This window comes from Dreissena polymorpha, chromosome 3 (genome assembly GCF_020536995.1).
Source record: "Dreissena polymorpha isolate Duluth1 chromosome 3, UMN_Dpol_1.0, whole genome shotgun sequence".
Taxonomy (NCBI): Eukaryota; Metazoa; Mollusca; class Bivalvia; order Myida; family Dreissenidae; genus Dreissena; species Dreissena polymorpha.
In genome coordinates, this window is record NC_068357.1 from 8,197,137 (window position 1) to 8,212,215 (window position 15,079).

Consider the following 15,079-nt stretch of genomic DNA (forward strand, 5'->3'; position numbering starts at 1 on the left):
GTATCTTGGAGAGCTATTGTCTTTAATGATGCTCCTTTATTGTATTTATGTATTACCAGAATTCTGTTGGCTATTGACCTTGGAGAAATTCAGAATTTTTAAAAAGTATGTGGACCTTAATAATTGGAAAAGGCCTTCATTGAAATTAGTAAAGCTTGTTTGCTGTGGCTTATTTTGCATGCTAACAAAAATGAATTTAAAATGTGTCTGTATAAGTATTACTTACAAATGCAATTGTATTCCTAAATTGTCTGTTCCCAAACATTAAGATAAACAGTAAACATTGTGAAATATAATGTTTAACTGTAATTTATAGAGGGTTTAGCAGAACGTATGTGGATATGGTCTGCAATTTAGTTTGATAATCAATAGCTTAATCACAATTTGTGATTGATTGAATTGATCGGACCAGGACGGAGTAGAAATGGTTATTGAAATACACTGTTGGGTTGCTGATCTGTATTAATGCCTGGATATACAAAAATAATCTGAATAAACAATATTCTTGATAGCTGATGTCACAAATAGCTGACCATTTTGTTTGAGAAATATTAGAATTAGTTAATCTTCAGATAACAGTCGGGTCTCTGTTTGAATGTCCACACAACCATATTTATTTATTTATCTTATTGATTGTCATAAGTCCACTTTTAAATGAAATCAATTATGTCAACAAATAATAATATATTAACTTATGTTTTAAAATATTTGTTGTATTAACACTTTTATTGACCCTGTTCTTTAACCGTTGGCCATTAATGTATTGATGTATGCACCTGTCTAAGTATTGTAGTATAAAGCCTTATCGGCCAAACCTTTTGAAAGGAATATTTTAACATTTATTTTATGAATGAGTTTTAAAGACATGTTGACGCCGGATTGGTGATTATTATTATTCAGTGCTTGATATGGATGAATGTTTATCCTTTTATGGGTTTATCAACCTAATTAATTAGCACCAGTTAAATTGTTGTCTTTTTTTATGGTACCTGTTTCATTGTGGATACGAGTGTATTGTAATTCACTTATAAAGCATGCAAGAATATTCATTTTCAGTGTATTAGTTATATATTCTTTTATGTTCTGAGAAGGATTAATAAAACTGGACAGAGAAGAAAATAATTTTCTTAAAACACTAGTTTTGTGTTGCAGCGGGTTTGTTTTCACAGTGTATGCTGGAAAACCATCTTCTGTCCGACACTCGAAGGCTATTAGAACATTTAGAACATTTACGGTATGTGTGACGAAAATGTTCAGTCCAAAAAGTGCATGTAAACCTGTTGTACCCTTTTGTTGCCTAGACATGCTACCACTGTTTTCTGATGTTGTTGTTGTTGTCATTGGCATAGCTAAGTTAATCGTTTGTGGTTTTGTGTGATTGTCACCTCTCTTCTTCATTGTTTACATAACATGGCATGCAAATCATAATGGTAAATGGACTTATCATTTTGGTTAAAATGTATGATGCTTAACTAGTGTGCAAATATTTGTTGATAGGACTAGTTTCATGAACATACTTGTGTATGCTTTTTATGCCCTCTTTTGAAGAAAAGGGGTCATATAGTGATCGGACTGTCCGTCTGTCTGTCCGTTTTTCCGTCACACTTTGCATTTATGTTTCGAAAAATGCTCATAACTTCTATTTCCCTTGAGATATAACCTTCATATTTTGTATGCATGTGTATATGGACAAGGCCTTTCCATACGCACATATTTTTTTACCACTGTGACCTTGACCTTAAACTTAGGGTCCGCGTTAAGGTTTTGAAATCTGCGTTTAGGTTTCGAAAAATGCTCATAACTTCTATGTCCCTTGAGGTTAAGCCTTCATATTTGGTTTGCATGCGTATATGGACAAGGCCTTTCCATACGCACACACATTTTGAACCCCTTCACCTTGACCTTGAACTTAGGGTCTGCGTTTAGGTTTCAAAATCTTCGTTTAGGTTTCGAAAAATGCTCATAACTTCTATTAATCCCTTGAGATATAATCTTCATATTTGGTGTGCATGTTTATTAGGACAAGGCCTTTCCATGCGCACAACAATTTTGACCCCTGTGACCTTGACCTTGAACTTAGGGTCCGCGTTTAGCTTTGGAAATTTGCATTTAGGTTTCGAAAAATGCTATAACTTCTATCAAAGCGTTTATAGGAGGCATATGTCATCCGATGGTGACAGCTCTTGTTTTATGCATGTTTTGGATGCTTTATTTTAATTTTAATGCAATATATTGGAAAAACATTATTCAAGTATATGGTCTTCACTACTTGTGAATGATTATTCTAACATCTTTGGAACAATTTTATAGAAATTCATAGAAATCAATTTTTACTTAACCTTTAAAAGCATTGGCTAATTTGATACATGTAATTGAGTGTTAGGTAATGAACATTGGCAGTGTCAGGGTGCACTGTCGGATCTGTGAAGAATCATTTGAGATTATAACAACTAAATTAATATATATTTCCTACAGTTGCATGAAACAAAAAAATGTCCAAGCTAAGGTTTTTCATTTGTGCAATTATTTATATATTAATGGCTTCAGTATTTGAGCATGATGTTTTGCATGAGTAGTTTTGTTAAGTTGTTTATGATGTAACTCATTTTGGTAATTGATTAAGATAATGCAAATACATTGATTTATATCATATAGTTAAGGCTTAAGTGCAAACATGTTCAATGCTTTTTGTATTTGAACATTTCACATGTATTAACCCATCATAAAAATGAAAACCTTCGAAATTATATTTATATCACAATTATTTTATAATGGACAATATGAAATCAGGGTTTCACATACACAGTGCCTATACCACGTGACTTTTTCGGATCTGTGTTTGGAGAATAAAGCGCGACACAGTTAACATTTTTAAAGATGTCTTTAAAATATTTTACCATTTTAATGGGATAAAGTGGAGAGCCCGCCAATTCGTAAGAGTTTTCTATAGGTATCATGATCTTTTTAAACAAATAAGTATTTTTTTTCAGTAAAGTGCAACCGCGCATTTGAACGGTTAGAAAAATGTCGGATCTGTGCGGGGACTTCATATTACAAACGCGTGGTTGCACTAGGTCAAGCTTTATTTTTCCAACACAGATCTTAGAAAGTCACGTGATATAGGCACCGCGACATAGCAAATGCATTTTGGCCATTTTAGTATCATTATATTGAAGAATTATGGCATCGGTAATTTTATTTACTCATTAAGTATATATCCAACAAAGTGAATTACAGTCTCTATGCAAAATAAACCCATATCTACCAGTAAAATGGTCATTAAATATTTACGGTTTCTATTTTTGGCTCTATTGGTATCTCTATAGCTTTGTCAGCATTTTTGTGAATCCAAAACCTCTGTGCTAATCCATTGATTGATATGAGTTCCTAATCAAAAAAGAGAAGGTAAATGTTGTTTTTGTTATTTATTTCAGATTTTTATCAAAATCTTGATTAAATTTGTTCCTTGCCCTAACGATTGATTGCGCTTAGTACAACGTATGGAATCAGTGTAGACTAGTGTAATTGTTGTAAATTTTGCAATATGGTAAACTTCAGGAATATTATTCAGAAAACAAGTTCTGTTACTTATTTTGAGATATGTTTTTACAAATACTGACCACATATGTTCATATGTAATTTAATAACTGCTATGCATGTTATTATTCAATAAAATATATTTTTGTTACAAGTGGTTGATGTTAATAAATTAATAAAAACTATAAATATACATATCCATGAAATAATCAAACAAATGTTTTCATGGTTGCGAAATTATATTTAAATAAAATGTAACATTAATATTGAAATTATGTACCATAAAATAACTACAACATTTTCAAATGAACGCTGCATTTTGATTGAAAAATAAACTCACTTAACATGTGTTTCATTTCTCAACGATTCCACTACGTGTTCCATTTGACCCATAACTATTTATGATAGTTTTACTTTTTCATCAATATCAATAAATGATGTCATTGTATTGCCTATTGTGAACAATGTTGCTTATCATTTGTCAGTAGGGAAATGACGTTATAGTATATATGCACAAACATTAATGTTGTGAATTAGATGAAGATGAAACCAAACATGAATCAAGATTCTTGCTCCAGCAAATTAAATTCTGTTGTGGCCCTGGCAGTTTTAAATAGTGGCACTTGCATCCTTTATAAATATTAGAATTGAATATCATTTCTCTGCAACTTGTAAGTGTATGAAATGTGTGGAAAATTATGCCTAATCGATTAATAACGCACGCACATTCTATTTAATTCTTTAAGTAATCAAGATTTATGAGCATGTATGTATGTTTATGATAATGGCCATTTATATATCCACAGACATCTGAAGAAATTAACATTACTATCCAGGTAAACAACTTATGTCATCCCCCACTAATATAGTTTTGCTTTGCATCTGATTTATTTTTTGCACTTTTTGTTGCAACATATGGTTTAAGACGGGAACTATTTCATTTGAGAGAGTACAAGTATTTCATGAAAAAATGGTTTCTCTTCAAGGTTATCTGTTAAGAACAACTGCATCTTAAAAGATTGACATATTATGACATCGAATGTGGTGTCAAATGACCATGTGGTAAACAAAAACTTACAAGTTACATGTCTATGCATTATTGACATGCTTTCATGTTTAGAATCTTAGGAATACAAAGTTGCTTAGAACCTTAGGAATACAAAGTTGTTAAGAATCTAAGGAATACAAAGTTATACTTTGGTGATTATTGGGGAACATCATATAACACACTAAAATAAACTTAAGAAATTTGTGAATTGAATGGGTATGTTATAACAAGTGAATGTATGTAAAATCTATGAGCCACCCTCAGGTAAGATGGGCCGCAATGCATTTGCGTTAAGTGTCGTCCTACATAGCATCTGCAGGCTCCATTGGCTATTCATGATCGATGCTTTCCACTTGTATGGAATTTAACGTTTAAAGGAAGTTTTACACGAAATATCCAGTGTAGGCTGAAAGTATCATTTCTTACTAGCCCTGGCTGACTGTGAGTGACTGCTCTGGCATTTTTCGGGATTACACTTTAGGAACATGCATTGCGCCCAGTTTTAGCACCAAGAGCATGGCTCTCTTTAAAAAGTTATTTGTATTGATAATACGATAAAAATATTCATTAGGGAAGATTTACATTTTAGACTAGCCTTATCTCATGAAGTGTCATTTACTGCAAGGGTCATATGATGCATTTTGTCTATCTTTTAGTCCTGTACCTGTAATAATTAATTATAAGCTTTGAACACTTGACTTTTAGTGCTCCCATATTTGTGTTGTGATCATTCTGGCACCTCTTTTCATTGTCATGAAAAGCACTAGTTCATTATTATATGATCCTTCTTTATTTATGTTGCTTAGCACTGTTAATTTTTCGAAGTTTTGCCTGAGGGAACTTTATTCTTAAAGTTTTTGTTTACAATATGGAAGTGAAGGTGATCATAAAAAAGATAAAAAAATGACAAGCTTTAAAGTAATGTTATAGTATGGAAAGTTAGTAGTGGTTCTTTGTTCAACACATAAAATTTGATTGTAAAAAATGTAAACACAAAATAATGTTATCATCAGATTGCCTACATGTTGAATAGTTGCTTGATTTAGTTTACCATGATTTCTGCTTCTCACGCTTCATGATTATGAATTTTTGTATTAAAATTTACAGTTGACTATTTTTTAATGATATCTTTGTAAAAATTCTTTTGTTATTTATTGATATTTTAACACTCAATTATTGCATATTGAAAATTAATAATATTTTTTTATTATTTTTACATTATTATAAATGAACTTAGTGAGCTTTGGCTTTGTTTATTGCATAAATATTAAAAGACAAGCATGTGCTAGCTTGTGCCATGGATTTTAAGTTTAGCAGATATGTTTGCTACCATGGATACGTATTGCATGCATCTTGAATTAGTAATCAAAGAGCCATCTGTTGATTAAATTCGTATGGCATAATCATGTCACACGACTTCTCTTATTGTATTTTATGATAATTCATCTGAAACGTGCAATTGTTACATCAGAACATCGCCTTTCAACCCTTGAAACAGGAAACTTGTTTGATCTATTGTTATTATCTAATGTATAAGGAGAATTTTCGAAATGGATATTGGTGACTTCTACTGCAGCTGCTGGCAAAACGATTTTCATTTTAATAATTAGGACACCTTTAAGGGACTAAAGACCAGTTACTGTATTATTCTGCCTTTACAATTGTTTTACATTAACTATTCATTTTTTTTCCATTATCATGACTTAATCTATTTTAAATAGTTAACATGTGTAGTACAATTCACTGAACGTCAACATAGATAACCTTTCACCATTTCAAATGACAATCAAGTTGCAGATGTTCAAATCATGACACACGCTCTTGTTTATCTTGTTGTGCAATTTCTAGTAGCTATTATCAGGTCTTTAAATCTGGTTAGTTCAAGATGGTTGGTGTTTTTATGTCTTTTGGTATTAATATTGTTGTTGTTTTAATTTCACATCTTGAGGCCTTCCAGTATTTGTATTTTACTAAAAAAGAGGATTGTAATACCTGTTGTCTATTTACCATTTACAATATTAAATTTTTCTGTGAAGCTATGTAGAATTATTGCTATTTCCAACATTACTTTGGTCCCATCCTTAGAATTTATGTATTTTTATCAATTGCTTATGTCGAAGTGCTAATTTTGTCCTCTACCTCTTGTATTATTTGGTTCCTTAGTTCATTTTTAAATATTCAGGTGTTCATATTTAAGGGTTAAATTGAAAAAAAACAACAAAGTTGACTAAATAATATTTAAATAATTTAATACAATTTAAATAAAATATATAATAAAATGATAAATAAGCATATTAAAAGGCATTGCAAATCAGTCAATTTGTGTAGTAAGGCTTCTAAGATAAGTTCGTAACAATTTGATCATTAAAATGTCTTATTAAGATAAGCCAGAAATGTTTCATTTTAAAACATGTTATTTTGAGGTCAATAAATAAAAGTCATATACTTTATCTTATGGTTGAATAATTAACTATTTATACTCTGAACAACAACTCTAATGATTGAAAACTACCATATTTAGTATCTTATACCACAGAAGTGAAATAACAATTTATATTAATTTACTTCATTTACATTTATTATACAACTAATTCAAATATGCTAGTTGGCATTTGAAATACTGGAATCTATAAAACAATACAGGCTACAGTTAGACAATGCTAAATTAAATTATGTTATGTTAATATTACCAGATGGTAAAATAAATACACTAAGCAAGGTTTCCCATCTCTGTTTCAGTTGCGTGGTTTAGCCTTGATTCAGCCACTGCTCACCCCGACATCATCACCTCCAACGACAATCTTACGGCAACATGTAACAGCTTTGAACATCGCGTTATACTTGGCAGCACAGGACTCTCACGCGGGGTCCACTACTGGGAAGTGACCGTCAGCAGATATGAGAACAACGCAGATATAGTAATTGGCATTGCACGCTTTGATGTGACCAAGGACACCATGCTAGGTATACATGAGAGAAGCACACTTTATTTTTCTTATTATCTGACAATGTCTTCTACATGTGGATACCAAGAAAAACTCGATTTCTAAATTCTTAGAAAATTTCCTCATTGTTTTATAATTAGAGTTGTTAAATGAAATGTAAATACTATATTATATCACAGCGCTGAAGGCACTGAAGATGTTCGCTTGTGCATAATTTAACACGCAATTCATTTTTCAAAATCAATCGCAAGTTTGAAATGAACTCACGCCATTCAACTTTATTAAGTATGTGTCATAGCGCACGGGTCGAGTTTTGTGTGCACTTTTTATAATCCGTATTATTTCATAGAAATAACTTAGACAAAATAAAAACAGCATGCTTTTTGGACGTTCTGAAAGCATAGAAATTATAATGAAAATGGTAATGAGAACTTAATATAATTTTTTTTTGCAGTAACCATCATATTAAAGGACTATTTTTTCTAATATCAAATAACTATCTCACCAAGAATATAAATTCATAATGAAAGTTCCGTGTACAAACTTTTTGACTTTTGATACCATATACAAATTCAAAACATACAATAATCTTCGTATCTTGTATATGGAGGAATAAAAGTATATAAACATTGCTGTTTATGCTTTACTTGTTACCCGAGCAGTTCACACGGTGTCAACAACGCTGACATAAACATAGGTATAGAGCACTAATGCGCTTTTAGTCGTAGCTGTTTTACTCAGTTTTCATCTTAGTGACTTTCACATAACGCCAACAGACAAGCATGAATATTTTCGAATATTTAATAAGCTGATTCGGGATACAACCTATGAATTTTTGCTTCATCACTGCGTATGTGCTCAATTCAAAGGATGAAGTAGTGTTCAGTGTAATGAATTCCGGACTACTCTCTGTATGCTCAAACGACACAAATTGTGGCCCTGTTACAATTACGCGTTACAATCCATCTCGCAGAATTTCGCTTTCGCCTCCAAGATGAGAAAACAATCATTAGCGAAATAGTATAGTGTCACGATAAGAGAAAATCGTATAATTATCATACCACAATGTTTGCCGTACTTGGTCAGCACGTCTGGAAATCATTCCTTAATGTGTGGATAGGCTGCTATTATTAACAAGTTTGCTATTTTGAATTCAATTTTGTATCCAAAAGCATTGTTCTTAAATGTGGCATTTTCAATTCGCAATGAGATTTGTAATGACCCTCGTCATGCGAAAATGGGTCTTATTCCATATGCGCCCATCATATAAATAGCCCACTCAGCTATCTCTCCTTATGGTAAGGAGAAACATAACATATTGAGTGATTTTATAGCGAACAGCATCGCCTATGGCCTGACTGCGCAAAAGAACATCTTGGGTTTAACAAACGCTTGCCGAAACGCATAAGACCCATTTTCGCATGACGGCGCTATTGACGTGTTATTTAAATGTGTCGAAAGAAAACTGCGTTTAAATCAAATATCAACATACGATATATTTCGATAGTGAAGAAAGATAGTCATAACAAGGCATATGAGGACACATATGAAGTGCTCTCCCGTAGGATATTTTTTATCTACTCACACTAATGTGTGGTTTGACAATGCTAACACACATTTCATGCGGTAAATATGCAAATTACAAGTGAAAAACACAACACAAAAGTTTAACTTTTGTTTAATTGTATTTATTTTTTAGAAAAGTAAATTGCAAACTTTATTTCAAAGTCAGCGTATACGCCGACTACATTTTAAAAAGATATTTATTGTAATAAATATATTTAATATAATATATATATATTTAATATAATATATTTAGTTGTTTTCGGTTTTAGCGATTATAAAGCATTTTCGAGGTTGCCCATAGTATGCCTGTAGTAATTGATGAACTCATATCCAACTGTCTATGCATTGAGAACTGTGAATATAAACAAGCTAAACCTTCTACTAACCTTCTACTATTGCATTGCTAGCACCCGTAAATACAAAAGATCGCCGCTATCTGTTGAGAACCAAAGAACGTTTTCCAGAAATACCCGCTGTAGTAGCATGAACGAGGTTACGAAACAGTTCATTTGTATTATAATTATAACTTGTTTTTTACATTCGGGTTTAGCGATTATGAAAGATTTGTTTGTTTTTGTCTATCGTATCGCTGAATTTATTGTTGAAATTATGTTCAACGTTTTATAAATTGAGAATATAAATAAGCGTTAATTTTTTCTCGAATCTATTAATAGCCTCAATTTACGAATGACCTGTACTACGTCATTGAGGTGTATATGAGAGCGTAAACTTTTGCGTTCTTATCGCCCGTGGACTTTCCTTTGTTTATCGACAGGCGCATCTAGAAATAGCCTCATATTATGAATGGACTGAGCAAAAATACTACGTCATGAAGACGCTGCAGAAAGTGGACTATTTTATTCACTCATAAACAATCCGCGACACGTACAATACGATCATTATTTATTGATTCTTATGTATAAAAGCACCGTTCGAAACTATTGCATTTTACACGATATTAATATCATGTTTCCATTTGTGAATGAATATAATTGGAGAACTCAAACCTCTTGCATAAATTATACAACTCTTTCTCGCGCGGATACGCGTAGTCAGCGGGTATTTGGCTCCGAGTAGCTAACGCGTATCGACCTGAATTTTAGACTAACCACCATAGACGGTCGCTAAGCGACCATCTAAAAAATTGCCTTAACAATGCCAACTAGACGATTTCTCAGGAGACAGATTTTTGTATAATTTGTGCTTTTTAATATAATGCGTTGAAAGACTTTGTCTGCTTTTACGAAAAATGTTAATATGTATGATATATTTACATGAGCAGTTTTCCGCATACTTCTGAGATGTATCCATTTAATCTTAATAGACCACATAATGGTTATTAATTGATCTTATGTCAGATGTGTGATATTAGTGTGTATGGTTTTCAAAACACAGAAACATTTAAGGGCATTGGACTTGTACCTTCATGTCTGCCATCACAAACCTGTCATATCTTCTTTCATATATAAACTAACATCACAATGGAATAAAGAGCTGTATTGAAGTATAAATATTGACAAACATGTTTTTTCTCTAGTTGTTCATCTATCTTCACCTAGCCTTCTGTATCAGGCAAGCTAGAGGCAATGTTTGTCAAAGTAGATATTTATATTAATATGTGGTTTGTAAATGTGGTCATTTCCAAATCAATATATTGTATCTTAATTTAGTTTTTTCCACTTCTTAATGCATTAACCCATTTATGCTTAGTGTCTAGAAAAAAGGCCTTGATGCGGCGTCTCATCTGGGTCTGCGCTGTTTGCTTAAGGGAATTTCTGTAAGAAATATTCTAAATATAGAAATAAATATACTAGACATCCCTAATTTTGGAAATAAATTCATCCAATTTAGAATGATGGGAGAGTCCACTAGGCTTACATGGGTTAAATAAGGACAAACATGTTGTCATGCCTGAGTGGCATAAACTTGCTGATCTTCTTTATCAAGTGAATACGACTGGGCAACAACATTTAATTAATAACATAAATATTACGTGGTAAACGCATGTTGCTTGTTTGTAAGGTCATGCATACCTCTGTGTCGGCTGTCAGTTAAAATCAACACTAGGGAGACAGATTCAGCATCAGAAATAAGATTGTGTGTTTCAGATTCTTGCATGGTTTCAAAAGACATTGATTGACCTTGTCCTCAAGTTTTCAACGCTGTAAATACTAAATAGCAATATAGTGTTTCAGCTATGTAAATATTATTGTTATCTGTTGAGTTTGTTGACTTTCAAGACAAAAATAACGTCAACAAGGTCGCATTTCAGTTTGGACATTATATGGTGGAAAAGTTTAAGAGGCCTAGATGTATAATATGTGGGACAATGAAGATATATATAAATTAATTAAAACATATCTTTTACAAAGGACTGCACTTCATGGTTTGTTTTTTCCACATGCTTTGCAATAAATAAGTATTCACTTTATAATGTGAATTTGGAATTGGACATCAAACGTGTAATGGACATGATTTGGGTAATTTTCTAAAAGAAAGCTTTTCACTTCATGTTCTGAACGTATTTTTGTAATATTCTGTCTATTATTTTAACATTATAAATAAGCAATTTTAACTGCATTTGAAATCGGTTTTCATGCATTTATGGACACATTTTTAGTTTGAAGATTAAAAAACAAATCCAATTTAACATCCAGTTTTGTAGTAATTGTCACTTGACAGCTTTAGTGCTTAGACACAGTTTTTATGCTCCCGTTAGGGTGGCATATAGCAGTTGAACTGTCCGTCAATCCATCCCTCTGTCTGTAAGTCAGTCTGTCCATCCATACGAAAACTTGAACATTGCCCATAACTTTTATAGCAACTTGATATTTGGCATGCATGTGTATCTAATCAAGCTGCATATTTTGAGTGGTGAAAAGTCAATCGCATCCTTCAAGGTAAAGGTAAAACATATGGCTTTAAAGTGGGGCAGTAAGGGGCATTGTGTTTCTGACAAACACATCTCTTGTTCACAATGTTTTTTAATATCCTTTCTGTGAATGTGTTGAGATTTGAATGTACCCATTTTAGATAACATGCATGATACCATGTTTCATTTTGTCTATTTGTTAGGCAAAGATGACAAAGGTTGGTCCATGTATATCGACTACAAGCGGAGTTGGTTTTTGCACAATGACAAGCACACCGACCGCACAGACGGTGGGATTCAGGTGTCAAGTGTCATCGGTGTGTTGCTTGATCTACATCACAGAACGCTTAGCTATTTCGTGAATGGGGAATCACAAGGGCCGATTGCGTTTTCAAATCTGTGTGGTGTTTATTTCCCAGCAGTCAGTATTAACCGGAACATTCAGGTCACACTACACACTGGACTTACACCACCCATCGAAACATCTGATAGCGATGAATCAGCAGTTTAAAATTTTATATTGAGTTTAAAAACATGTTGCTTGTAAGATTTAGTTTCAAGTCAATGTATAACATTATTAATCTTGTCATTTCTTATGCACATACGCTAAATTTAATGCTAGGAAAGTTAAAAGTGCTAAACGTTTTAAGTATGAATTACTGAGTTCACTTTAGTGAAAGTGTCATAAACAATAGATTGAATATAATCATCAATAAAGATGTTACATACTGAAACTTGAAATGCCGGTAACCATTATTAAAAATATTCTTATATAAACTTATAATCTTGTCAATGATCGTCTGACAGATTAAGCTAGTGTCAGTGTATAAATTTGATCAAGAATGTATTTGATAAGAAAAGCTGTACTAGTAGTAGCAGCCAATAATCACGATAGCGATTGTTCAGTTATATAAGTTCATCATGTTTCATTCAGTTCTTTTCAACAATTTTTTACTCTAAGGGTCAGAATGAATTAAAACATTATGCACAATTCTTACGATTTGTAAAACACAATTATTTTGCACATTTATTGCACATTTATTGTTGTTATTTCATTTTTGCAAAGCAATCAAATTATCTTTTTGAGACATGTTTTAACACATTCATTTTCATAAAATGTGCTGGTTTCATATTCATATATTTCATCGATATGTATATTTTGATAAATGTGATATACTTTATGATAACATGATAGTGTTTTAGAGTATATATGTATTCTTGCATTGTAAATAAGAATGGATATGTTGTTTTAAGCTGTGTATAAAAGATTGGATTATTTTCATTTAATAAATTTGTATGCACTTGATTCATTATAAAAACTCGACACTTTTTGTTTTAATTTTTGTTTTATGTGCAACAAATTTTTATAATAGATATTAATTAAGTTTACAATAACTATAATGTTAAGACATATTTTATATTTATTAAATCTTTTGAAGCAGGTACAGTAATGAATTGATGTTGATAACAGATTATATTGTTTTAGTCAATGTTAGTTTATAGTCCTGCATTTGTTCTGCTACAAAAAATACCAAAAATGTATATGCTTTACTTGAATGAATTGAAAAAAATCTAAATATATTTTCATTGTTTTCTACATTATGATGATTTAATAATTTCTCAGAGCACAATTTATTTTGGATGCTATGTTCTCTTCTTTTCAGGTGCACATCAATGTATAATGTTTATTCTTATCAATAACTTTTTGAGTATGTTGTGTATCCATGTAAATAGAATGTGTCAGCTAGGGCTGCTTGTATCATCTTTACACTTTTAAAGTGATAAATCTTAGTACCAAAGCGAAAGTATAATAATAATAATAATAATAATAATAATAATAATAATAATAATAATGATAATAATAATAATAATAATAATAATAATAATAATAACATTTTTTTAGTATAATTAAAGCTTTTACATTATTTCATATATATATTTTAATATAATCTAATATTCAATTTAGCATTATTAATTCTCTAGCATTAATGAATTTTCATTTTAATGCATTCTATAAACACTTGGTACGCAACTTGAACATTGAAATTTACAAAGTTACGTTTTCATATACTTTTGTATATTTAGTTAAATAATTCCTCATTTAATATTCTAATGCATGTTGGTTGTTTAGCAGTATATTGAGATTTATAGAATATCAGTCCACTTGCACTGTATCAAATAGATATGTTCATATACATTACACATGCCCCATTTATTCATTTTGTAACATTTAATGTATTTGTAAGCGGTAAAGAATTTTGATGATAAAAAATAAAAACAAAATCACGAAACAGATGTCTTGCTTCTTTTCCGGCCTCTCTATTTAAAGCATTTATTAGAATGTTGGAAACTATGGAGATAATGTATAGTATTTTTATTTGTTTTCACGATATCACATTACATTATAAAACTTATAAAATATCAATAGGACTTGACAAAAATACAACCTTGTGTGAATGAGTGATTTGATAATTAGTAAATGTTGGTGACACTGTTTTCATGCTTAAATGAGCGTTTTGATACTTCATACATTACATTAGTTTTGTTGCTTGGTTTTATACTATCAGTGCTTTCCTAGGCGACTTTGTAAACGCATTTCCATAGACAACCTCTTTAATGCACTAATTGCCTTTGAAAATGCATTGGCATGAATAACAAACAAGACCACTTTATTATATTGCATGATTATACAGAAAAAAATCTGTAATCAAATATGAACAAACAGTTCTACAAATACTTTATTTTCAGGAATAAATATGTATGCCCAAAAGTCTACTGTTGAACACTTATTTCCTTTACAATCCAAACCAAATGATATATCCAAAGATGTATTTGTAATTATCTACATTTATTTGATTATCTCAATAGTAATAACTAAACCATCAAAGATCATGACTGAAAAAATCCAACCATTATTTTTTTTGTATCAAATTCTCAGTCCAGATAATTCTTATAACATCTCTAATTTTATCGAAAAACAAAAAAAGAATAATTTATAAAGCTCCATAATCTAAGACTATATAAAGGACTTATCGTATAGTATGCGCTTGTCAAAAGTCTCGCATGCATTCTTCATGATTAAATAGATAAACATAGAAAGTCATCGCACTT

General features: G+C 31.3%; 1 protein-coding gene across 1 annotated transcript; it reads left to right on the forward strand.

Annotated features, from left to right (window-relative positions):
* The first annotated feature begins 5,516 nt into the window (after positions 1-5,516).
* Positions 5,517-12,972, forward strand: LOC127870750 (E3 ubiquitin-protein ligase TRIM9-like). Its single transcript, XM_052413199.1, has 3 exons — positions 5,517-5,523; positions 7,301-7,549; positions 12,172-12,972. The coding sequence occupies exons 1-3, from the start codon at positions 5,517-5,519 to the stop codon at positions 12,477-12,479; spliced, it is 564 nt and encodes a 187-aa protein (XP_052269159.1). The 3' UTR covers positions 12,480-12,972.
* Positions 12,973-15,079: the final 2,107 nt, after the last annotated feature.

Bases quoted from the DNA above. Each gene is read 5' to 3' on its own strand.
- LOC127870750 (XM_052413199.1), top strand. The intron at 7,550-12,171 runs GTATACATGAGA...TCTATTTGTTAG, and splicing joins GACCAAGGACACCATGCTAG to GCAAAGATGACAAAGGTTGG.